We start from the raw sequence: 26,472 nt of genomic DNA, 5'->3' as shown, positions 1-26,472 counted from the left end.
CTGCTGAGCCAGGGACATTTGCTCTGAATTAACCTATCTAGTGTCTGGAGGCTACCTTGTTGGATGTCCACAGCTGTGTCATGCCTGCCTTTGTGAAGCCCCAAAACAGCATGGGTTTCCACAGGTCCAGACATTACTGCCTGTGATCCCTGGAATATATAATCCTAGGTTACTGCTGTGCCAGTTTATCATTCTGTATATGAGGATCCACAAATGAATTGCATACCATGGGTTCCTTATGATTTCAATGTTAAAGTAAGGCCACTTTCATCTTCCAACCATACTTGGCTTTATTCCTTCTGAAGGAACACCTGCCCCTCCTCTCCCCAATCTTATTGCATAACTACGGTGCCTCAGGCCAAGCAAGGTTCTGGTGATGCTCTCTGAAAGCGGCAGTGTCTGAGTTCTTATTCCACTGATGTGCTGATAGCAAGCAATGCAGAGTACTCCTTGTGCTCCTCAGGGAATGAATAGTCTCTGTAGCTTTCTTCTCTGAGGATCACAGCAACCAGACCAGGATAGAGCATCAAATGTTACTAGTGGTCCACTTAGCCTATACAGTGCCATTTTAAAGAGAGATTATAAAGCCAGATAGTTAAGATGCACATCTATACAGTAGACAGTGTGGGGAAATAAAATTAATTGTATATACTCGCACCTTCTCTGGAAATAGATTGCTGAGATATGAAATGATAGAATTAATAATATTAAACTGGATGAGGAGTAGAATGAAGAACACTCATGAATTATTAGACTTTCATTAACTAAACCAGGGACATCTATCATTTGTCTCTGCTTTGAACTCCTGAGCTACAATAAACTCTCAAAGACCTTGGCCTGAGTTTTGTTTTGTTTTGTTTAGTGACAGTGGAAAAGCTTTTAGTTAAACGTATAGAAACCTAAGGTAATTCCATGGAAGCTATTGAAGTAGTGTGATATCAAAATTGAGCCCAGTAGCTTTATAATGGGCTGAAATGATGGCTGGTTTCCAAAGCTGGTCTCTTAAATATCTCTAACGTGGCATCAGGCAGCAGGGTGGGGATGTAATAATGTTTCATGCTATTCATTTTGCTGGGTAGAAACCTGCATTGGGAAGTACACTTGATTAAGCTGATATTTGCAGTAGGTTTATAAATGAATCCAAGTGGCTTTGTGTTATTCCATTTTTCATAATTTTGTTTCTGTATTTGAAATTACTTTATCCATATTCTGTTCTTTGCTCTTTCCAATCTGTTCACTTCTAGCCAGGCTAAAAGCATAGTATGCTTCAGGGAATTACTTGAAACTGCAGCCTAATAACTCACCATGTCATATTTCTTTAATTTCTACAGGGGCAATTCTGTGAGATGCTGTGTGCTCTCCCATTTAAATTCATGGGAATTATTCTGATTATTTAAAATTTATACTGCAGGAGTTCTTGAGGCTTCAACAGTGTTTAAGGCCTTCCTGTTCTACTTAAAGACTTGAACTACCCAGTATCAGGCCAAAGTTTGCTAATAAAAATATTTCAATTCTCTCTCTATATATAACTGAGAACTTTCAGTTTTCAGAGATTTTTGTTGTGGTGCTCAACACTGAACATTGCATCCATTTATGTCAACAAATACATGCACAACAATTTGTAAGGTTGTGGGTTAGGTTAAACTTCTTTAGACCTGGAGCTAATGCAAGTACTAAATGGCTGCACAGTAACAACTGCGCAGTTAGGGACACGTGTAGACTAGACACACCCAGAGAGGAATGTCAGAGACAGTTACAGAAGGCCTGGTAGCTTGGCCCTGAGTAAAAGCTCCTACACTGTCTTTCTTGGCTGAGTGATGCTGAAAGAAGCTTGGAACTGTGAGTGAAGAAACCATCTCCTATGTTTAAGGAAAAATAACTCAGTAAATTCTTTATAACAGCTTTGTATCAAAGATATGTGACTCCATCATCAGGTTTTCCTCTTAACTAAAACATCTCATGACCCCAATTGTTAGCTAGCCATTCAGGCCAAAAAAGACAACTGTAATAGTAACAGCAGCCATTAGTAGAAAGACATTTTTGTTGATATGCTTATCCTCAGGTATAAATGATGTTCCTGCAATGTGTTAAGTGCCCTAAATTAGGACCATAGTAGTGGGAGATGGAAAACATATACTAGATTGCTGATCAGACTCTCTGATAAAATGCATGCTCACAGCCAACTTACCTAATGTAAGGTAAGGCACAGAGATCTTAGCCTGGCCTCAAACAGGCTTCAGGATTTGTACATGCAGATTTTGCATCTGCCTCTGGTTTTACATTCAGTTTTGTGAACACCAAAATAAGACCCTACTGTTCTAAGGTAATTTAAATGCTACAGTAACTGTTTGTGTCTTTCATTTGTTTTAGGAAGGAGATGTTTGGCCTAATTCTACAGCTGAAATTAATGTGATTTTTAAACCACGAGAAGCCAGAGTCTATCAGCAAACAGTCTACTGTGATATCTCAGGTACAGCATTCCTACTTGCACAATAAAGAAAAGGAATACTCCCTAGTACAAGGCACCCAGTTATTAGGCCTGTGTGAAGCAGCAAGTATTCACTTTGGATTTGGATTCAGCTGATTCAGAGGGACAGTGATTCGATTCAGTGATTCGAATCACTGTCCAGATTCTATCTGGCGTATTTGGATTCAGAGATCCGGCACCAATTTGAAGATTTGGCCATAGACTATAATGGGGAACCACTAAAATACCCTATAACTTTGTAATTTTTTTTGCAGATGTGGATGAAAAAAAGCAGGGATGGTAGCCCCTTCTGAGGGCATGAACCCTGCCAAGCTTCAAGGAGATAGGTACAGGGGTGTCTGTGAAAGTATGCCTCAAACTGTTGAAAGCAAAACTCGTATCACTTGTGTGTGTTAAGGCAGAGCAGGATGAAAACAGCCAGGATGGTAGCCCCTCATACGGGCATGAGGTCTGCCAGGTTTCGGGCAGAGTGGTGCAGGGGTTTCTGTGAAAGTGTACCTCAAGGTTCTGAAAGCAAGTTAAAAAAGCAGATAGGTACAGAGTGAGGAGGGTGGCACTCTGTCTGCATGTGGAGCTTGGGGAACCCCAGCAGTGGGACGTTAACCTTCAGGAGCACCAGCTGCTCCACCAAACCAGGATCCAAAGAGGTATGGTGGAGTGTCACAACATCACCAGCAATGCTGAACACCCTCTCACTTGGAACAGTGGTCAGTGAATAGGACAGGTGTTCCTGGGCAACCATGGCCAGATCCTGCCACATCTGACTGCGGGTTGCCCAATAGGCCAAGAGGTCACAGTGCAGCGGCTCCACATCCTCAGTGAGATATGTAGCCACCGAGGCCTTCATGCTACCTGCCTGATGGTGGGGTCTTGTGCCTCAGGACCCCAACACTGAAGCCATGCCCTTGGCCCACATTAGCAACAGCTGTGGTGGAGGAGATTGGCTTGTGGTTGGAGTACTGGCACAGAAAAATGGATCCCCCTCTTCCACTTCCCCTTGCCTCTGCCCTTCTGCCTCCCTGACTCGGTTCACCAGCACCTCCGTCCAGTGATTGAGGGTTTTGCTACTACAGACGCTCCCCTTCACCCTCAGGTCAAACATGCCTGCCAGCTCGTGGACCATACTGGACTGTAATGGATCCAGCCGTTTTTTGATGCCCTCCTTCAACTGCTTCACCAGTGTCTGCTCCTCTGGTGAAAGCAGCTTGCCCCAGCCAGAAACATTGATCCCCTGGAACTTCTCCATGTCATTTCTCAAGCTCCTTCACTACAGGGATCACCTGGCTCAGGAGGATATTGCCAGCACTGAGCCTCTCTGTGGCCTCAAGGAATGGCTTGAGGACCACCAAAATCTGCAAGATGGTATCCCACCCTGTTTTATTAAGGGGACCACTGAACCCAATCTCCCCGAGCAAGGCCATCTCATGGATGGCCTTCTGTTGCTCGACCAGCCTTTCCAGCATCAGGTATGTGGAGTTCCACCAAGTCTCTGCATCCTGCATGATTTTGTGCTGTGGGATGCTCAGCTCTGCCTGTTTGTCCTGCAGCATCTTGCCCCGCTTTATACTCACAGATCTACATCAGGATAAATAGTTTGTAGTTAACAAAAGGAGAAGTCGTGTGGGTAAGGTTCCAGGGTTGAATCCAGCAGATCTTTGCAGACCCCCTGTGTGACCTCAAGCAAGTAACTTAATCTTTCTGTGGCAAAGCTGTTTGCCTGAAAAAATCCATGATAACAACACTTTCTTTTTACTGCTCTTTGTATTATATATATATTTCCACAAATTTCTTCAGTGCATAGTTCACAGTCACTTGCAATTGGCTTGCTATGAGTAATTGCATCTCTTGCTACACCTGGCCCTGATTCCTGCACCCACATGAATGAGTGCAGGAGGCCAATAGTTGCAGGTGCCTTAGTTAATTACTAATTAATGTCCCTGGATCTGTTGACTTACTGAACTAATGAACAAAGTATTTAACCTGTAAATTTGACAGATTAGTAGGTAGATGACTTGAAGTTTGCTTCCAGCAAATATTTGAACTCAGAATAAGCGTTTCTAGATATTCATACAAGTAAAGCTTGACTCATCAGTGTTTGTAGTAAGCAAACATGAAAAGGCTGGGAACACTATAATACACATTCATTTTTAGATTTTTCTGGATAAACATGGAAACTTTTTTTTTTTTTTTTTTTTTTTTGTTTTTGTTTTTGTTTACTTTCCCAGCAGCTCCACATAGCACATTTCAGAATTCTGTACCTAGGGAGGTAGGTATTAACAAAATGCAGTAACCTCTCTATATTTAGGGTTATGACCAATTTCTGTTGTAAAGTACTACCAGAGGAGCCCTTACAGGTTTGGACTCTAAATTAAATCCTTAGTTCTAGAGATGAAAAAGCTTTTTTAGATTCCAAAGTCTAATAATACTCACTTTTCTAACTTCATGATCTCATGACTTGTCTAGCCTATTTTCTTAAATTGTAAAGTGGACATTTATTTGTGGTCACAGTAGTTAAAAAAGGAGGGGGGGACCACAAACCACAGCAGATTCTATAAAGCTTTGTTTTAAAAAATAGTGAAAGTTATTAAGTGACGATGAGATCTTTGTGTATCACATTATTTATTATGAAGTTTAAGCATGTAAAAGCAAGGAAGTGACAGTGGCTTTTAACCTTTTTAGCGTCAAGGAACCCCATGATAGACTCAAGGCATGTGTCAGAAAATACCATCTCTTAGTTATCACTTGCTTTTGACTATAGAAAAATTATAGAACAATTCTTCTGGTGCAGAGAACTCGGAAAGACCACAGCAGGGCAGAATGTTCTTGACACTATGGATTCCTATTTGAAATCTCTAAGTTTATCTTGTGACTTGTGTTTGCTAACATTGTGCTTAATAGTGCTAACATGGTGGGGCACCCCACGGCATCCTTGACAGGATCTCAAGGCACCCCAGGGTGATGCAGTACTCTGGTTCAGAATTTTTTATGTAAGTCCACCATAAATATTACATTTATCACATTGGATGTCTACACAACATACCTAACTAGTCCCAATAGCCATAGTACAGTTCACTACTAAGGACAGTATCCAGGTTCAGGTCTCTGATTTGGTCATCGGAGGCTAGAACATTGGAGCTGCTGAAAACTCTCAGCTCCCTGGAAAGAGGAAGAATGGGTCTGTCTTTGTTTGCTTCCCATGTCCCACTGTAGGTAGACATGATGAGAGGCAGTGCCTAGAGATTCTGAACATAACTATCTTTTGTATCTGAGGGGAAGGCCAGCTTTGTGTGAGTTTCAAAATAGAAGGAATAAGATAAATAATTTCCTGGGGCTTCAGGAAACTTCTGAGAGTGTAGCAGGGCACTAAGGTGCCTGCTACTGAGAGAGCAGGGAAGACTCCTCCGGTGCTGGTTGCTGAGGCAACTAGTGTGAAAATGACCCTCCCCTGCCTAGCCAGCTGAAGAAGGGGGCAGGCCCTGGTTCCTATATAAAGCACAGGCAGGAGGCCAGAGGCAGGCCTACCAGCAGCTAAAGAAGAAGGAGCTCTCCACCAGAAAAGAGAAGCTAAGCCTGAATGCCAGAGCAGCATTGGTCACTGCGGTAGGATAGAGAACCCGGTAGGCCTGGGCATAGTTATAGCTAGTGGCTTATATTTATGTTGTAGCCAAGAGGCTGGTGTTTATGTTACTGTTTGTGTTTGCTATTGGTTACACCGGTGGTTTGGGCGAGGCTATTAGAGGATGGAGGAGGCCTCATAGGGGACTCACAATAGTGTGGGGACCCCAGCATCAGTGAGGGTGCTGCATACGGGGTACATAGACCCCAGCCCCAGAGAGGGGCAGTTGAGAAGTCCCAGAGAAGGGGGCGTTGTTGAGAAGCCCCAGTGCGGGTGTGGTGAGCCTCGGAAAAGGGGGCAGCATTGTGGTGAACCCCAGAAAAGGGCAGCACTGTTGAGAAGGCCCCCGGAGAGAAGGGCACAGAGAGAGAGAGAAAGATGGGACTGGAGAGCCCGAGCGCTAGAGAGGGCGCGAACAGAGAGGCCTAACAACGTCTATTACATCTGCAAGGCTTGGGGCATGGTATTGGGGTGGTAGGAGCCATGCATAGCCCATAAGGCTGAGGAGTACGGAAAACACACTACCGGAGAAGAACTCGAAGTAACAGGACAACCGTGGCCAAGAAGAAGGAAGGCAGCCTCCCTATAAAAATATATACAATCGAAATTGTGGCGGGCGAGAATAGGAGGGTGCGAGCCGACAGCTTGGCACGGTAAAGGAGGCGGCAGGGGAGAGCACGGTGACCCTGACATGCCTCCTGTTACAGAGAGAATAAAAGGAGGGTTTTCTTGGGACTTCAAGAGAGAACTGGAAAGTGCATCTGAAGGGGAAGAATGCTATGAATGTATTTTACTGCAGTGCCCTTCAAGGCATTCATCTCCCATCTGTACCCTTGATACAGCTAACCTTCCACAACCTGCTAAAACTTGAATGCTGGACATACTGAAATCTGTGACAAAGCTCCCATGGGCTTCAGTGGAGCCTCAACTTTCTTTTATGATGTTTATACTGTTACTGATGCAATATGGAGATATATTCTGACAACGTCCAACAGTGAGTTCCTGATATAGCCAGTTCTGCAGTATCCATGAAATATAGATACTCAGCCCTCTAATTAATATCAGGCCTGTGAAATATAAGTCTCTTCTCTGCCAGTGGGCAGTTGGGCTTTTGCTATATCTATTTCAACATTATATCTTTATATTTAATGTATAAAACAAAGGCTTCACAACTCATATTTCCTAGCTGGGAGGTAATCAGATAGTCACCTCTCAAGGCTTTGAGACCATAAAAAAACCAAGTTCTCATGTGGAAGATCTAAGGCTATCACAGGGCAGATTTTATAGTCATATATACAATCAACCTCTGCTATCACAATCCTTTCTTTCAATAATAAGTAATCCAGGATGGTCTTAAATCATCACACAGGAGGGTTAAAGAAGAATCTAAAATGTTATTTCCTTTAATCCCAGATTTGTAATAAATTGTGAGCTTGAAACAAAAGTAACTTGTTAAAAAATAGAAAGATGATTTTTCCCTGGAACTTTACAATGTCACTTGTACTGCAAGGACTGATCTTAGGCTGTGATTCACATGCTTTGTGCTATTCCAGTGGTTCAAAATAGCCTAAAAACACAAAGGCTCTGTTTTGAGATCTTTAACAGGCCAATATGGGAAAATTAGCAATTTATAAACTATAGGCACAAATCCAGGATAGATGGCTTATATTTATGTGGTGAGGGGACACTAATGGTATATGTCCAATCTGGTCTCTTTAGGGATGGATCCACAGGGGTTGTGCCAATATGGATACACTCCCTTCTGCCCCTACCACTACTGTCCCTGGCTGATTCAAATGCAGGGGGAGCCCCAGAGCCACACCTGCAGCTGTGCAGGGTGCTAGGTTTAGCAGAGAACATCAGCAGCATCATGCAGGTTCCTCCTTCCAGAGCCTGCTCATAGCCAGTATGGGACACAGAGGCGGGGAGGGAGGGAGGAGGGCAGGATGGGAGTAGGGGCTAGAAGAAGAAAGTTGTGTACTAGTGCCACTGTACCTAGCTGAGTCTGGCTCCCCATATAGCTTTTCCCTGGAGCCCCCAGCTGGAGGAGGGCAGGAGTGGCTCCAGCCATGCCTTGCTCCCCTCCTCCATTGCTGAAGGGGCAGCATGCCATGCCCCTTTGTAGCGAATCCTGGATTTGTGTGTGGGTCTTTTGTACTTAAAAGCATACCACCTGTAACCGAGGAAAGACTTTGCCAAGGCTCAGTGCACTGAACGCTAAGTTCTAATCACTGATGTTCACAATGGCCATAACTGAGTGCTGCACATCTCTGAAGATTAGGTTCTTATTTAGGAGTCTAAATAGGAGCTCAGCACTTGAGATTCTGCCCCTCAGTTCCTTGGAAGATCTGACTTACATAGCCAAAATTATTGTGGTACATATCACACCCTAAAGAAATGGCCAATGCTTCATGGTTCTTAAGTAATTTCTAGGTTGTAACTTTCAGGGCTTTAACCAACCTCTAAACATAAAAGACCAACATGAGGACAAATTATCCCACCTGCATCTTCTGGAGGTTCCCGTACTTTCCCAAAGCAGCTGGTTCTGGCCCTTGTCAGAGACAAGATCCTGGACTGGATGGGCTATTTCCATCTGACAGTTCTTGCCCTTGAGTCTTGTTACTGAAAATCTGATCTTCTTCATAGGCCGTGAGACCCGGCTCCCCCTGCGTATCAGAGGGGAAGGAATGGGTCCCAAGCTCATCTTCAGTTTTGACCAGCTAGATATTGGGAAGATCTTCGTTGGGTCAACACACAGTTATGAGGTGAGCACTTGGCCCATGGCGTATGTACAGCAGATATCCTAACTCCTTACTGAACAGCCTTGCAGTCAAGGGAAGTAACTCTGCAGATCAGGGAGCTTCTTGCACTCCACAGCTTCAGATAACTCAAGCTGGTGCAGCTGGTGTCTTCAGTATAACCTCCAAATGAGCACATTCAGGGCTTTCTGAATGGCTCTGAAAATCGTGCCTTTGGAAGGTGTGTATTCCTTTGTGAAGTGGTGATTGCAGCTTGCTTCTAGGAAGGCACTTTTTCTTGCCACATCCTTCTTATAGGATTTCTAGATCAGGTACGTTTAGTGGAATAAGAAGCACTTTTAACATTAAAACAGTATACATACACAGTAGAGCTGTGCAAAATGGCACCATTCCGTTTCGCCTTGAGTTTCGATGGTTCGACGGAACAGCATTCCATATCGAATTTCATTTCAATTCGAAACAGCTGTTCTGTTCCGTCGAAACAGAAAGGCTGTTTTGACATTCCGCTGAGGATGGGAAGTGAGCCCAGCTGGGTTGACTCCCCCATCCCCAGTGCTAGATCGTGCTGGGGCGGCGTGTCAGCCCAAGCGGGCTGACTCCCCATCCCCCATGCTAGATTGCACTGGGGCAGGGAGTCAGCCCAGCCCCAGTGTGATCTAGTGTGGGGAATGGAGAGTCAACCCAGCTGGGCTGACTTCCCACCCCCAGCGTGATCTAGTGCTGGGGGATGGGAAGTCAGCCCAGGTGGGCTGAGTTCATTTCCCCAGCACTATGGTCAAAACGTTTCAACTAGCCTTGTTTTGTTTCAAGGCTGTTTTGCAGCCCTTTTTTTGTTTCAATTTTGCTGTTTTGACCTCAAAATGAGTCGAAACACTGTCAAAACGAAACAGCCAGCAAAATTTCACACAGCCCTAATATGCAGCCACTACTCTGCATATAAAGGACAGCTCTTGACTTGGTTCATGTCCCACTGTGCTGTGATTATTAAGACGACACCATAGCTGCAACAAGGTTGCTGCATTTGAACTCAGCTTCCCAGAAGCTTGCTGCAAACAACCCTCCTGTTCACTATATCCTGTAATTCCTAAGATTAAGGGAATACCATTTCCTCTGTTGTTTCAAAATTGTTCTTTGCAAATGATTCCTAATACATCTCACTGCCCATGAATCCCTCCCCAGCCTTCACACTGTTTGCAGCAAGGACTTTAAGAATCGTTAAGAAACAGAGTTTCTGCAAAGGAACGTCCTAATCATTTACCCCCTACAAAGGCATCAAATATTAGCACAAATGGAAAACACAGCAACCTAAAGAGGTATTAAATGAGGCAATGCATCATACTGGACGTTTTTGAAAGCATGGGTATGGCAGGAAAGGACATGTTAAGGTGTTTCCTTACAAAAATATTTTGCTCTCTATGAATTTTTAATGCCGATGCCTTATTGCTTCTTTCTCTATCCATTTATTATTTTCCGTACTTGAGAAAATTTGAATAACTGGATGTTGCCCTTAGTCAAATGTTTTTCTTGGCAGCTATGCAGTGAGTAAAACTTATCATGGTGCAGCCTCTGTTAGTATCTAGTGTGACTGAGAAGCAAGGTGTGTGAGAGGCCCATGTAGTTTTATGCTTATTTTTATTTCCTTCATTGAGGAATAGGGCAGTGTGAACTACACGCAGCAGCCACATTTTCTTGCTTCTGATGCAATTCCTTTGCCAGATTCTGCAAGGACAAAAAGTAGTAAAGAAAAAAAAAAAAAAGCCCAGACCCTAAAATAGATTAAATGTGTCTATGGAAGTGGCAGGATTTTGCCCTGTAGCAGTCAGGAAATTTACAACTTTGCCTTAGGCAAAATTTGTCAGAGACACACTGCCAACATTTGCTGAAAGCAGTGGTGACATTTTGACCAACATAAAGGGTCTGATCTTGAGAGAAGTTGAGCCTCCTCTGGCTCTTGTTCTGGTCAGTGGGCTTTGTGGGTGCTTAGGAACTTTCTGAATCTAGTCCCAAATCACATTTGTGTGTCAGTAGTTATAAAATTCATAGATTATGCTTCTGAATCTTTGTGAGATGACAGTTGTTTGAATGGGAGGTTGAGGGGTAGCATGCACCCTGTTTCTCAGCTGGCATATAGAGTTTAGTCAAGATAACCAGCAAATTAAAGAAAAATGAAAAGGCCCTGTATTGAACTGGTATTGTGGATGCCTCTGGAAATAGCAAGAATATTTTAAAGTGCAATAAACAGCAGGTGAGCTTGTTACATACAAAGAATAGTGGTCAATAAAACGAGAAGTGGGTTAATAAAAATTGCACTTCAGTATCATTACACCTATCATCTGATGATCCCAAAGCACTTTTCAAGGATAGGATAAGCAACTGAGTAATAAATATAAGGAAACTCCTGGGGAAGGGTGTGACTGGGTATCTGTATAATATGTTTTATCACATCATTTGCACATGAAACTGGGAGGTTTTGCTATTATATTGCCTGCATTTAAATTTATATTTGTTTTTGTTTAATCTACCTATCTATAAAACACAAAGCTATAACATTTCTGTTTGCAGTGGTTTATGTTCCCAGCTCTAAACAAGAAATGTGTACTGTCAGTGTGTTAATACCACAGAGCCAGTGCCCTCGGCTTAGTGCTGGAATAGGAATCAAATTCATTCAGCACCCTGCAAGATGAGGGCCCATCATGAGCAACATGGTCATAGAATGATTCATCAGTAGTGGTGGGATTGTTCTTGGCTGCTCTTTGGCAATGGAGCTAACCCAGAAGGGTCTTCCTGAGTGTCTGTCTTGCATTGCATGTTCAGCATAGAGGACTGTTTTCTCTTTTCAATGTCACTGGTGTAAATCCAGAGTAACCCTTTTTATTTATTTGGAATTACTGCAGATTTACATGAGTGTAAGGGAGTGCAGCATTTGACCCATTGTATCTTCCTTGGCTTCCAGCTGGCAGTGCCAAGTCACTCCTCCCCCCTCTCCCCCCTCCCCCCCCAGCCTTTCCATTTTACAGATGTCAATCATTTAATTAGAAAACAAATCAATTCAATATGTGAGAAAGGAAGGTTTCTTGTATGTTTTCTTTCTATCCTTTTTCCTGTTGCAGGCAATTCTGTCTAACAAAGGAGCCATTGATGCCCTGTTTAACTTGATCCCTGCATCTACTGCTCTTGGCTCTTGTTTCACCTTTGATCCTAAGGAAGGCATCATTCTGCCAGGTGGGCTTCAAACCATCCAAATCTCGTTCAGTTCCACCATCTTAGGAGAGTTCATGGAGGAGTTTAGGTTCAACATAAATGGATCACCCAAGTCTGTGAACCTGACTATTAGGTAAGATGGATTATAGTGATTATTCTTAGATCATTTGCATTTTCACAACACCTCTGGTTTTAGATAGTTTTTACTCTCCCAGGGCTCCTATGTAGTGAGTATTCCCATCTCATTTTACAAATGGACATATGGAGGCACAGAGAAGGTAAGAGATTTTGTCCAGAGTCACACCAGAGCCAAGACTAGAAGCCAGGATCATGGTTCCTTGTCCTCAACAATAACCATAATCTACCCACTGTCTCTTAGGTGTTACCACATTTATATGGTGAAGTGTAAGGTTCTTTGAAGGGAGGAAGTTTCTGCAAACTAATTTACCTTGGAGATCTCCTGTCCCTCAATGAGTGGCAATAACTGGGCAACCATTCAAATCAGGCCAGTTGAACACTTCGGGATAATCCATTTGCATCAACTTCTGCATGCAGTGGCAATCTTCTGAGGCCCATTTGTATCCACATGCAAAAAATTGTCATGGGTACTAAGGTAGTGTTTTTCTGTGTCATTGCTCATTCTAAAAGAAAGAGTCTCTCCTGGAGAAATATTTGAATGAGGATTGTACAGAAAGGCAGCTACATAGGAAGGACTGCCCCAGCTAGTGAGCTCTGATACTTCTGGTTGTTTTAAGGGCACTTTGGAAGTGCTCAGTGTCTGGAGGATTTAGAAGGTGGAAGAACTCATTCTTAAATGTTTTATGTTCATGGTAACAGTTGGCCATTCGTACCTTAGCAGTCATCGTGTCATCTGAAACCTGCTTGAGCATTAGATAGGTAACTTTCTGGTGCTGGAGCATCCTAAGTTTTGCTATACATAGTACACTAGGGAAATTAATAAATAGCCTCATTCTGTGATGTACTGAGTGTTGTAGCTCCCATTGAAAATTAGTTGGGATCATCTTGAGAAACTGGCACCAAAGCAGGGAACACCAGATCACTGTTGACAGTGAGATTCTGGAACCTATCAATGTTGCAAAGTGGGTTCAGCTTGGTTGTCTAACTGGAACCTGACATTTTCATCCAAAGATAGAGCAGGCAGCACAGCAGCAGCTAGTAGTATATTGTACTTGACTAGGAATTTCCTATTCTTAGCAACAGCAAGTATTGTGGTAGTTCATACATCTCATGAGATAAATGTTGATTCACAAGATCATTAATTTTACAGATACAACTAAAGGAAAAAGAATAGTGAAGATTAAACTGCATCTGGTTTAAAGGATGATCTTCACAATTTGAATTAATGTGGGGGCAGAATACAGAATTGAAGGGCCAATCCTGCTGCCTTCTCCAACCTTTGTTGGGCACCCTAATGATGTAGAGAGGCTGCCAATGAGCTCCATGTGATGAGAGAAGACTCTTTCAGTGCTGGAGAAACATAGAGCTACCTTATGCTATCACAGTTGCTCCCCCTTATAAGCTTGAAGGATGGGATGTATTGAGGCTGGTGGAGCAGTTGCTCATCACTTTGGAGATACTGGGCTGGGGTGCAGTTTACAGGCAGCCCTTGGAAGGTCCTTCTTATATTTGTCCAAGGGCATTCTGAAATAAAATTACTCCAACCACAAGTGTAGGAGAGTGCTACCATGCTGGTAAGCATCAATTATATTGTGAACACAAAGTAAGGCTATGCATGTATTACTGTTAATAGATTCAACAAAAAGTATCTTCAGATTCTCATATGCATATTCAGGACATTCCTGTATGTCACAGTCTGCATTTGCCCTGGGTTGCAGGAGTCAAGACATGCCACATATCAGTTCTCTAGTCCTAAAAGCTAAGTAATGTCCATGCTAGGCATTGGACTGGTTAACGTGGAAGAGGAAAAGGCTGTCTGGTAGGTATTTTATTGTTATACATTTATCTTCTTGGTCCAGTCAGAAACAGCAATAAAGGAGGCTTGTATCCGAGCAGTATATTGCCTATATCCCAAGTTATTGTGCTGCTACTGTATAAATACTGGTCCAGGCACATTTAGAATCCTGCTTAAAGCGTCTTATTTGAAAAGAGACATACTATGACATGTGTACAACATATAGGAACACAGACTATAAATGGAACGGAAGAGACCATACATGAAGAGAGGATGACAAAACTGGGGATATTTAGCCTGTAGAGATGAGTAAAAGATGGTATGATTGCATCAGTTACATTAACAGAGATGTTACTAAGCTCCATGATCTACTTTAAGCTGTTGAATAGACCAGAGCTGGGGGTAGTGCAGGTTTGAACTTCGGAATCAGAGTTAAGAATCAAATGAAGTTATTATTTTAGAGTGATGAGCAAGTAAAATGGCATCCAGTTGAGGTGATGGAGTTAAATAACAAATTAAGCCAAAATTGAATACTGTACCATCTAGAAATTAACAAGTCAAACATGGTGTTGGTTTGGTGGTTGAAAGTACCCAGCTTTTCTATTTGGCATCCAACAGGGAATGTTTTGTCATAATGCTTTTCCTTCCCCAAATTGGTTTTGGTATGTTTTTGCATGGAGTGGTTTTTGCCTTCTACCAAGACATGATTTTTAATATATCCCTCACATTGATTGTACAGAGCAGTCACCAGATGCCTCCTGAATTGAGATACCTGTAATTACATCCACTCTAACAGTGTGTGGCTATGTAATTACAGGACATGTTGAACAGGCAGGTTGAAGTGGACAGTCATCTTTTCATTTGACTCTACACTTTATCTCACTTTCCTCTCCAACTGCCAGCTCAACTTCCTTTGTCTCAAGAATAATGGAACCTGCTTGTTGTTTCCTGTTTTCAAGACTCCTTCTCCTTCATTGTGGCTTCTGCCTTTTCTGAGAGAACCAGGTCACTAATGGTCTTCTTCTCCATTCCCTTTCTTTCATGAGTTTGCACTCCTGTGTTCACCTCCTATTGGGAATGCTGTTCCATAGGATCCTTTAAAGGCTCTTCACTCTCCTCTCATTGCCCCTCAGGGTTCTGTTTTTAGTCCCTTTCTCCTCTTAGTCTCTCTGTGATCTCATCTGCTCCCTTGGTTTCTACTTGACCGGGACTTCTTGGGAAGGAAGCATATATCTCTGGGAGGGTCCCCTCTTTTGACTGACACTGGCATGAGGGGCTGTTCCTGGATGATTAAGAAGGAAAAAGAGACTGTCAGAAATCTCTCACCCTTATGTAAGGAGGGACAGGCTGGGTATGATTTCAGGGCATCAGCTACTGGGCTGCTCCAAGTTAGAGAAGAAAAACTGCTGCGCTGAATGTATACATCAGCCCATCTAGGAGTCCCAGCTGAAGCTTGGAGGAGATTGGTGGAAGGATGTGTTGTCTCTGCATGAGGTGACATCTCTAATGGCATAGAGCTGTCCGGCTGTAGGAACTCTTTTAAATTTCAGGGCAAAAATTTCATTGCAGTTTCTGCAACCTCACCTGTTAGCTCATAAGAGAGTTTCTGATCCCACTAACCCCTGGATGGCCTCTGCAAAGATGCTCTGGAGCACCACTGTCCCCTCAGAGTGGGACTGTTCCAGTTGACCCCATTCTAGCCAGAGCTGTAGGCTCTTTTGCTTGTGTTTTGTCAGCCACGTTATTTCTTGGCATTATCCTGTGATGTTAGTGTTTTCTTTACCACTCCCTTCTCATACCATTTATCCCATCCAGAACTGCCATTCATATCTCCTCATAGGCACCCCTTCATCAGCAGAGATATCATTCTGATATCACCTTTTCCATAGACTGTGCTGATTAGCATTGTGACCTCCTCCTGATTAAAGTGGGCATGTCTTCTGGATTTGGTTGGATGCCCAGTCACCACAAATCTGTGATTGGAAGTAAATGTAGAGGTCCTTTCAGCTGAGCATTTGCTGGCAGAATCTGAGAATGCTAGCTTAGGTGCAGAACTGTTGTCTTGTATATATTAATTTGGCGTTATAACACTTAAATTAGGAAGGGAGATAGGTCATGCTGCTTTTGAAAACAGATCTGGTAATTGGCCACATAAGCATTCATGCCTTCTCTACATATCTCTCCTGTGCTCTATTCACCAAACAAATGTCTTCAAATTGCTAACATCCACCATAACAGCTGATTATAACCCAGGCACCTAGTTGCCTACTCTATACCTGTCATTTTTGCGCACACTAAAATTTTGGCCTGTCTGGCATTTCCTTATGGAGAGAAGCTTGAGCTTTTGAGTAAGCAGCACATGCTCAAAATGGCTAAAAGAGACCTTTTTATCTTCCCCTTAAAGTGATCCCACTACCTCCTTTTTTCTTACCTGAGAAACTTGTGACTCTCCTGCCAATCAGCCATAATCATTCCCTTTGACCTGAACATCCATTTAATCCTCACACCTAGGCTGTCTAAGTCTTGCAGATTTTTCTGCACTCTTCTAAGCTACTGCCTTTCCTATCCTTCTATAGCTGAAATTCTTATCCAGGCTCTTAGCATCTCACATCTCAGTTACTGCACTAGGTTTTTTTTCTAACCTTGACAAATTCAGTCTTTCCTTGTGCATATCTGTTCAGAGTGTTGCTGCAAAGATCTTTTCTCTATGCCATTGCTTTGAGGATGTCACTTTTCTCTTTGCATCCCTCCACTGCCCCTCCCCCCCCCAACTTCTTTATCATATCAGACAAAAGCTACTTGTCTTGACTTTCACCCTTTGTAGCCCCACTTCTACCTCCCTATTATATCTCATTCAGTATTTAGAGGCAAGTGTCAGCCTCATGACTATCATGATGACAACCTCCATTGCCTATTTGGTAAATGCTCAAAGGACCACCTTTGTGCTTGTGCCATGTTGTCACTCGTGCGTCGGAGAAGCTCCCTGTAAACATCCACAAAGCCTTTTTTTAATAATTCTCCTTGCAGTCCAAACTGAAAACTCTCCTTTGCTGTGAAGCCTGCAGAACATTTGATAATATTTGAACCCAGCCCTCTTTCCTGCCTATGCAGGGGGTCGGACTCGATGATCTATTGAGGTCCCTTCCGACCCTAACATTTATGAATATTTAGGCCACTGGTGCGCTGAAATCACTGCCCACCATGCTGACCAATATACTTTCGCTATCTTCTGGCCATCTGTCTGCATCCTTCTGTCTCTTCTCTTATACTTCAGCTGCAGGCTTTTGAGGGACTGTGGGGTTCTTTTCTGTTTTCATATAACTGGCATAATAGGCTCCTGACTGAGACTCCAACGTTTGTGGTATAAAAATACATAAATAATAATAAGCCATCTGATAAGCAGTAGTTCTACTACAAAGTAATTTTTGTGCCTTCCCCTCCCCAAAGTGTTTGAGAGACCTTGAGTTCACCAAATTAAATCAGACTGCTTTAGACTGCTCCAGCCCTCTGTGGGTCCCTTGCCCACTCCTCCCCTCTGACCAAGCATTAAGTGTTTTTGCTGTAACACGCTCAAAAGGTTCAGCTGTTTCAGAATTTGCTGTCTGGAAACTGCACTGTTATCAGCTGTTGTGCACAGAGTCCTGAGATAGCACTGTATGCAGAGTTTCAAAGCAGACACTGAAGAATTTAACTCATTCAAGCACTGACACAAACCAGTGAGCAAAAACAGCAGTAGTTTTCATTAGGACAGTCTATAATCAGGGCAGTCTTAGAGGGAACTTTCTTTTGTGATATGGCAAGTGTCACTAAGTGGTACTGTTTTATACATACAGGGGTGTAGGTTGTAGCTGTGTTGGTCTAAGGATGTAGGCAGACAAGGTTCTTCGGGTGAATCTGATATCTTTTATTAGGCCAACTTAAATAGTTGGAAAAAAATTTTAAGCAAGCTTTCGGGTTTAAAAACCTTTCATCAGGCTGAGGACATTTCTGCAGTTGGTGTGTGCTCTTCCTGGATGGGATGAAAAGTAAAGAAGCCAGAGGCTGGGCTGGTATGCATACAAGATAGGCAATCAGTGAAGATGTAAATTGAGGAGTCAGTGGGTGAGAGACAGGCTAGGTTTGCGGGGAGAAGGGGGATGAATGTAGCAGTTAAATAGTGGAGAGGTACCTGGGGACTCGGATGTTGGGCAGGTTGTAATGTGTCATAAATCCAATGTCTGTGTTTAGTCCATGATTTTTAGTCCATGATTTTTAGTATCCAGGGGGTTGATGAGGTGAAGTTCCTAGGTGCGTCTCTGAGAAGTGTTTTGTAAGTTTCCTTTGAGGATTAGAACTGAGAGATTGGAGAGAGAGTGGTTTTCGATGAGAAATGTGCCCCCACAGGTCATTGGGTATTCTTAGAGAAATTTCCAGTGTGCATTCATTCTGGTGTGCATTTGGTGTTTGGTCTCTCCTACGTATTTTCCATCCAGGAATTTGGTGCATTGGATGAGATATGTTACGTTTCTGGAGCTGCAGCTGTAATATTTGAGAATGTTGATGGCTCTGTTGTGGGGTGTAGTAATTGTGGGGGTGGTGGAGATGTGTTGACAGATTTTGCATTTCTTGTCATGGCATGGTCTGGATCCATTTGGTGTGTTTTGGGCTGTAGGAAATTTGCTTCTGGTGATGAGGTTAACAAGGTTCAGTCCTTGTTTGATGGCTAGCATGGGTGGTTCTGGGAAGACCTCTTTAAGAATAGGGTCTCTTTCTAGTATGGGTTGCAGTTGTTTGAGGATTTTCCATATGGGTTTGAGGGAGGGGTGATACGTCATAACCAGTGGTGTGCGATTCGTGGGGATTTTTCTTCTGTACTGCAGCAATTCTTCACATGATATCCGGGTGGCTCTTTCAAACGTCTGATCTATCTCTCTGGAGGAGTGTCCTTGTTATGTGAAAGCCTTTTTAAGATTGGTGAGGTGGTGATTGCAACTGAATCGATTTGGAGAGATTCAGAGATTCAGACATAGACACAGCTTGAAATGTTTTTTCTATGTACCTCCAGGCACCAGGTAGCTGGTGATCGCTGCGATGCTGGGGCACATGGAGCGTTCCACAGGAGCATTGGTGGGGGGGCTCCAACACACTCCCTGGCAGACCTGAAGTGGACCAGAAGTACTTCTGGTCCACTTCTGGGTTCACCGCCAAGCACGTGGAGGGCCCCCTGCATTCCTGTGGGATGCTTCATGCGCCCCAGCATTGCAGCAATGACGACCTGTGCCTGGTACCTCAAGGTAGGTAGAAAAAACTTTTAAAGCTGTATCTGTGTCCGAATCGCTGATTCTCCAAATCTGCATCAAATCTTCAGATTCGGATTCAGGCTGAATCCAAATCCGAATTGAATAGGGTCCACTTTGCACCCCACTACAAAGAAGCTTGTTTGCCACTGTTATACATAGGGATCTTTCATTTAACATGCCCAATTTCCCAGCCATGTAACTGCCATTTTGGGCTCTTACACATAGTTACTAATAAGGCTGTCAGTTAATCAACGCAAAAATAAATGAACACATTAATATTTTATAATCGTGTTAATCACACACATTGTTTTGACCAGCTGCAGACCAGCTGGAACCTGTGAGAACAACCCCAACCCCGGCCTGCCCCATGCTGAGCAGCGGCTGGGCAGAAGCTGCTACTCAGCACGGGGAGAAAAGTGGCCCCTTTCCCTCACTGCTGCCAGGCCCATCCTGCTGCAGCTGCCCAGAGCCCACACCCAGGCTGCCCTGTGACTCTTGTCTGCTGCCATCACCAGTGACTCCAGGCCGCTCAGTGGGATGTTGGTGGCAGTGTAGAGAAGTCACAGGGGCTCTGGGTGGCTGCAGCAAGAAGGGCCCAGCAGCAGTGAGGGGGAGAGCCTGCTTTTCCTCCACACTGAGTAGTAGCTTCTTCCTGGCTGCTACCACTGCTTATCATGGGCAGATGAGTTTGAAGCAAGCTCAGGGTGGGCCAGGGTTGGGGCTGTTTGTATGGGTTCCAGCTGGTCTGCCCTGGCTGGGGTGAGTCCAGAGCGGGCTGGGGTCGGGTGTGGGGCTAGGGCTGTGGACTGGTGGTGTTGGCAGTGCGAAGCCACAGGGCATATGGGCTCTGGGCTGTTAGGTGGTTGTGGGGAGGGTGCTGACTATTGTTTAACTGTGCAATTTAAATTGCAATTAATTGTGACTAATTTTTTTAATCATTTGTCAGCCCTAGTTAGTAATCATATTCCATGTGCAGTACCTTCCTCCACTGTGCATGCTCAGTAGTTTGCACTCTGACTGGGAAGGTTTATGCACATGGTGCCATGTACGTGGGTGAACAACAGTCCCCAAATGGTGGCTAGGTAAAAATCCATGGGCAGTGGGTATTAGATGCTGAAGGAAGAGGTCTAGGAACTCACTCAGGAAGTAGGAGACCCAGATTTACAGCCTCTTATCTAGAGCAGGTTTGAACTTGTATTTCTCCTATTTCCCAGCATAGTGTTTCCCAGCCACAGATAAGGGCCAGGACTAGAACCAGAGGGGCTGCCCATCCACGGCAGCAACCATCTTACTTAGTTACACAACTTCTAGTTTTGCTTTCCCTCCTCACTACACATCTGTGTCTGTCTCCATCTCTGTCTCTGAGGGATGGAGCAGGGCCTGTAGCCTGGTGATTAGTGCACTGTGCTAGGAAGCAGGAGATACATGTTCAAAACTCCTTTGGGTTAGCAGGAAGGGCGTAGAACAGGGGTTGGCAAAATATGGCCCACAAGCTGATCTGGCCTGCCAATTGATCTGATCTAGCCTACAGCACTCCACATGGGGCTGAGCCCTGCCCAGAGAAGCCCATGCCATGCTCCCACCTGTGCTTGCCCAAGGCCCTGGCCAGTGCATACAGCTTCCTGGCAGGGCTGCTCCCTGTGTGGCTGTAGCCACCTGGGTACTGCTTGGCTCTCCCTGCTTCCAGCAGCTTCTCCTCCTCCTGCCCCTGCTCTGCTGCTCTGGACAGCAGGTGGTGTGGGGAAGCAACAGCAGCCATGGGGATGCATACTGGGCACCACATTCCCAACCAGACGGGGGAAGCTGCAGCCGGGCAGATCTTGCTCCAGTATACGGGGCTCCAGCTCCAACTCCTGGCCACCTTCCACCCACTTGGCCACCTGCAGGTGGTTGCTCATCATGCCAGGCAGCTAAGTGAGTGGAAGGCAGCTGGGAGCTGGAGCTGGAGCTCTGTGCAATGGGGCAGGAGCCACCCAACTGCAGTTTGCCCTCCACCTGGCTGGACGTGTCGTGTCTAGCACATGTCCTCATACCTGCTGTTACTTTCCCATGCTACCTGATGCCCAGAGCAGTGCAGCAATGGCAAGAGTAGAAGGAATAGGAGGAGCTGCTGGAAGTGGCGGGAGTCAAGCAGTACCCAGGCAGCTGCAGCCCCACTGGGAAGCTGTGTACCAGGAGGAGCCCCACTGGGAAGCTGTGCATGCAGAGCCAGAACCATTGGTGGGCACAGACAGGAGCATGATGTAGGCTGCCCCAGACAGGAGTGGGAAGGGCTCAATACCATGCTGAGCACTGCAGGGGCAGCCACGAGCTGGATGGGGGGAAGGGAGCATGGACTGTACCTGCACCCCACTGGCCAGGTGAGTTCTGCTGCATGTGCCCCTTGCTCCCCCTCCCTCTCCCCATCCCTGGCCAGCTCCTGGGGCCTAGCGCATGAGCAGCCCTCCACACGTGTGTGCACCTACTCCCCCACACTGCCGCCCCACACACATGCGCCCCCCCCACCTCCTCCAGAATATACAAGAGTAGGACTTTATTTTGAACTATTATGCAATCACCTCTATATACACTACTCAAAAAACACATAAATCAAGACAATATAATTTTAAAAATTAAAATGTTATAATAGATATTTGATTTTTAGTACGATTTGTTTTTATCTATAATTTATTAAAATGATATCTCCTGAAAGTTTTTATGTATGTGGCCCTCAACAGCTCACCAAAACTCATTAAGTGGCCTGCCAGCCAAGATAATTCCCTATCGCTGGCCTAGAACCTGGGTCTCCTCTTTTCTGGATGAGTTCATTAACCTTTAGGCTAAAACATGGAAGGATTCTTGTGACATACACTTGTGCAGAGTCTTGTGTATCCACACTGCATGTAGAATAGGGTCTCAAACTGTGCACTGCTGGCAGAAAATGGCGGTAATGCTGCTGAGTATGTACCACTTGGGCAGGTAAAAGGAAATAAGAACTAGCCCATAGTCTGCTGGCTCACTGGCTGCCTTGGGAAGATATGCAATGGTTGTTAGATTTTTGTCCTGAAATATTCTGTATAGAGTCCATGGTCTGCAAGGAGGCAGCTGTATGACCAGCAGAAGACCTTTTGATCTCTGCCTTCATATTTGAATAGAGAAAGCTCTTGGGGCAGAATTGACTGAATATTAGTGTAGGGTTGAAATTTCTTAAAGGTAAGAGCGCTCCATGTGCTCTTTGACAATTTCTGTTCCAGGACTTGTGATGCATTTATAAAATGTAAACAAAATTAAAATCAGAATATACCCCATTCCTTGTCACTGATTTCTTTTCCAATGAGAAATCAACCAGAAGAAATCAAGATATATTTTTACTCACACCATTGCCAGAAAAGAGGCAATAGTGTTGGAAAAAGTAGAAACAGTGCTCACTGCATGCAAACTCAAGGTGAAGTTCCCCCAACAAACTATTGGAAAATACCTTATCATCCATTTAAAATGGAAGTGTGGCTGCCATCACAGTGCTAAGAAAAAAACTTGGAGGTACAATTCATTATAGTCTCTCAATTCCATTAAGAGAAAGGGATCTTAGTGTACTGAAACTGTCAGGTTGTACCTATAAATGGTTGGTTAGCATTTTCTAACCCCACACATGGGCTTCAATGGAGTTTGCAAATGTCCTAGTTCTATCAATGAAAAAGTGGAGGAATGAAAGAGAAAATGAGAACTTAAAAGTGAGTTAGCCTGAGAGCAGTGCAGTTTCCTAGTACTGATACAGGTATACATTAGGCCTTTATGAAGCGGCTAGTATTCACTTCGGATTCAGATTTGGCCAATTTGGGGGACAGTGATTCGATTCGGTGATTTGAATCACTGTCCCAAATAGATTTGACCAAATCTGATTCAGAGATTCGTCTGCTGCCAAATCACACAGGCCCATCCCCTGCCCACTCTCCTGGCCCTGGCAATGGCTGTCCCGTACGCTCCAGCTCCTGGCACTTTGGAGAAAAAAAGCCGCCAGGCAGGGGGGTGATCCTCACTGCCCCCAGTGCCCCATGCCATGTGCGGGGGGCTCTGCCACGAGTCCCGCAACCCCCTCCTGCTGTCTCAGCCCCCCTGTGGCTGCCCCACCTACACCAGCTCTGGCCCTTTAAGAAAAAACAAAAAATCCTGCACTCACCAGTTCCTGCCTGGCGGGGGGCGATCTCCGCTGCCCCCTACTGCCCCGCACTGCATGGAGGACTCTTCCACGAGCCCCCCAAAACCCCAAGACTGATGCAGGAACTGGTGAGTTTGGGGGTCGTATTTGGGGGGGTTCTTAAAGGGCTGGAGCTGGGGTGGGCGGGGCAGCCATGGGGGGGTGGGGGTAGGGGGGACTCATACCAGAGCCCCCCATGCTGCGTGGGGCAGTGGGGGCAGCAGAGATCGCCCCCCCACCTGGCAGCACCCAGTGAGTCAGGGCTATTTTTAAAGCATGGGGAACTGGGGCTGGGCAGGGCAACCATGGTGGGTGCTGGGGGAGAAGGCAGGGGATGGGACCTGGTAGGGGTCCCCCCATGGTCCCCTCTCCCCTCCTCCAGCCCCACCTTCCCCGCCCCCTACTTACCAACTCCAAGTCTGGGTTCAGCTCCCTGCTGCAGTGGGCGGGAACTGTCTGAACCATCAAAGCTCTCCGAATCTTTTCTGAATTGATTTAGAGAGTTTTGAATTGATTCGGACCTTTTTATTGATCCCCCGATTCGATTTGGATTTAGAGATTTGGCCACCAAATCCAGCCGAATCTCCTCCAAATCAGATCAGCACCCGAAGCTTCACACAGCCCTAGTATACGTTGGGCTTTGGTTTAATTATCACCCAGTGTACAAGTGACTTATTGACAACTCTTGTACAGCAATCACATTAATGCTATTGCACTTGCAGGGGGATGTTGATAGGTGTCTTGAGCTTCCCTGAATTCCTGCCTCAAGATCTTGCAACTTAATTGCTTTGGGCCTATATTTATCAAGGGAAAGACTTACTTTGTTCACCAGATAAACACCATTTATCTGAGAAATATTGCTAACAATTAGAACCTATGACCTGGAAGCCTTGTTACATTAATGGCACCTAGCTCTTTTCATCAGTAGATCCTATATATAGAACTATAAGTATAGCAGTTCTCATCATTAGATCTAAAATTATACAAAGGAGGTTACTATCATGATCTCTGTTTTACAGATGGGGAGACACAGAGCAATGAAGTTTCTGGCCCAAAGTCACCCTAGGCAAGTGGCTGAGCCAGGAATAGAACCTTGAGTCCTAGTCCAGTACTCTAGGCTTCATTGGCTTTCCACTGGCTCCATTATTGGATCAGGTTTTAGGGGCCATGTATGCTAAGTGAATCTGTTGTATCCACAGATCCTTGACAAGGGAGGAACAGAATCTTTATTTCCAGATTTACTTGACCTCACAGAAGAAATTTGACTCAATCAGTCAGATTGAATACCAGCACAAATTAGGGCCCCTTCAGGATGGACTAGGGAAACTGGTAACAGTTAGGATGGTCAAAGTAGAGCTTCTAAATGATTTCTTTGCATCCGTGTTCCTGGACACAAATACAAATACGCATTCCATTGGGACCTTAGGTAAGCCCAGTATAGATACCAACCCACCAACTGTTTGTGCTGACCTAGTAAAGGGGCACCTGGAGGGGTTGAATGTATTTAAGTCAAACAGGTCCTGATGATCTTAATCCTAGGGTAATTAGGGAATTAGCTGGAGTCATAGCGGAGCCACTGGCACAACTGTTTGAGCACTCATGGTGCTCAGGACAGGTCCTGGAGGATTGGAAAAGGGCCAATGTGGTCCCTATTTTCAAGTAGGGGAGGAAGGAGGAACCGGGTAACTATAGGCCGGTTAGTCTCACCTCTGTCCTTGGCAAGACCTTTGAGAAAATTGTTAAGGATCACATTTGTGGGGGACCAGTGGGTAAAATGATGCTAAGGGCAATCAGCATGGGTTCATAGCAGGCAGATCCTGCCTGACTAACCTGGTTTCATTTTACAACCAGGTCACAAAATGTATGGATGAAGGAATAGAGGTAGATGTTTTTACTTAGATTTTAAAAAGGCCTTTGACACAGTGTCACACCCAATTCTTATAAATAAATTAAACAGTTGCAATGTAGATTATTAAGAAAATTGGCTTATGTGGTGGACGGGTCAGTTTCTACCTGGAGGAATGTGGGCAGCGGAGTCCCCCAAGGCTCTGTCCTGGGACCGGTACTATTCAATATCTTCATTAGTAACTTGGACAAGGGGGTAGAAAGCATCCTGTCCAAATTTGCTGACAACATCAAACTATGAGGGGAGGTATACAAACTAGATGGCAGGGAGAGAATCCAGGCTGATTTGGACAGGCTGGGGAAATGGGCCAAACATAATAGGATGCAGTTTAACAAGGATAAGTATCATGTGTTGCACCTGGGGAGGAAGAATCATCAACACTCCTATAGTCTGGGAGGTACCACTCTAAGCACAACTGTGGAAAGGGATGTCAGTCATAGTCAACTCCAAAATGAACATGAGTCACCAGTGTGATCAGGTAATAAGTAAAGCTAACCGTGTTGCCCTGTGGGGTCAGGCCAACTCTCAGGATCTCAATATTGCGCTATTAGGAGGGTGTGACACAATTGCACATATACAAACACACAAATCAATTAGGTGCATACACACGCATACACATGCACACTACCAGCTCAGGCACATACACATCCAAACCAGCCCAGGCACATGCATACCTATCACCAATTCAAGCACATACACACTACACACTAAAAATTAGACAAAAAACAACTGTCAGTACCCACACACTCAGTACACATACACAGATCACTAATTTGTATATCATGCATACGATATATATACACACACACACTCACAACCCACCTACACATAGGTAAGTTCCTAACTTGGATGGTACGGTATATATGTGTTTGCTTGGGGTACCTGGGGGAAGGTTAAGGTGAAAGAGAGAGAGAGAGAGTTAAAGTGTAGGGAGTGAAAGTTGCCAGAACTGGGATTAGAACCGGTGGACTAGAGAGAAGCTGACTGAGGAGCTGAGGCTTGGGTTTATTTAAGATCAAGTGGCCCCAGGGTTACTCGAGGTCACTGGTGCATGGGAGGGAAAAGAGAGAAAAAAAAAAAAGAAGCCCGGAGGCAAGGAGGAGGCAGCCAGGAAAG

The 26,472-nt window shown here is 44.7% G+C and overlaps 1 protein-coding gene across 1 annotated transcript in view; it reads left to right on the top strand.

Moving 5' to 3' along the window:
* The window catches only part of HYDIN (HYDIN, axonemal central pair apparatus protein), a 438,260-nt gene that overhangs the window by 161,235 nt on the left and 250,553 nt on the right, over window positions 1–26,472 (top strand). Inside the window, 3 exon segments of the mRNA XM_025199799.1 lie at window positions 2,371–2,470; window positions 8,751–8,869; window positions 11,974–12,197. Of these exon segments, the coding sequence (XP_025055584.1) occupies window positions 2,371–2,470; window positions 8,751–8,869; window positions 11,974–12,197 (443 nt within the window).

Source organism: Alligator sinensis, unplaced genomic scaffold (assembly GCF_000455745.1).
Source record: "Alligator sinensis unplaced genomic scaffold, ASM45574v1 scaffold203_1, whole genome shotgun sequence".
NCBI classification, from domain to species: domain Eukaryota; kingdom Metazoa; phylum Chordata; order Crocodylia; family Alligatoridae; genus Alligator; species Alligator sinensis.
Note: the sequence above shows the minus strand (reverse complement) of the source record. Positions and strands in the feature narration are given on the sequence as shown.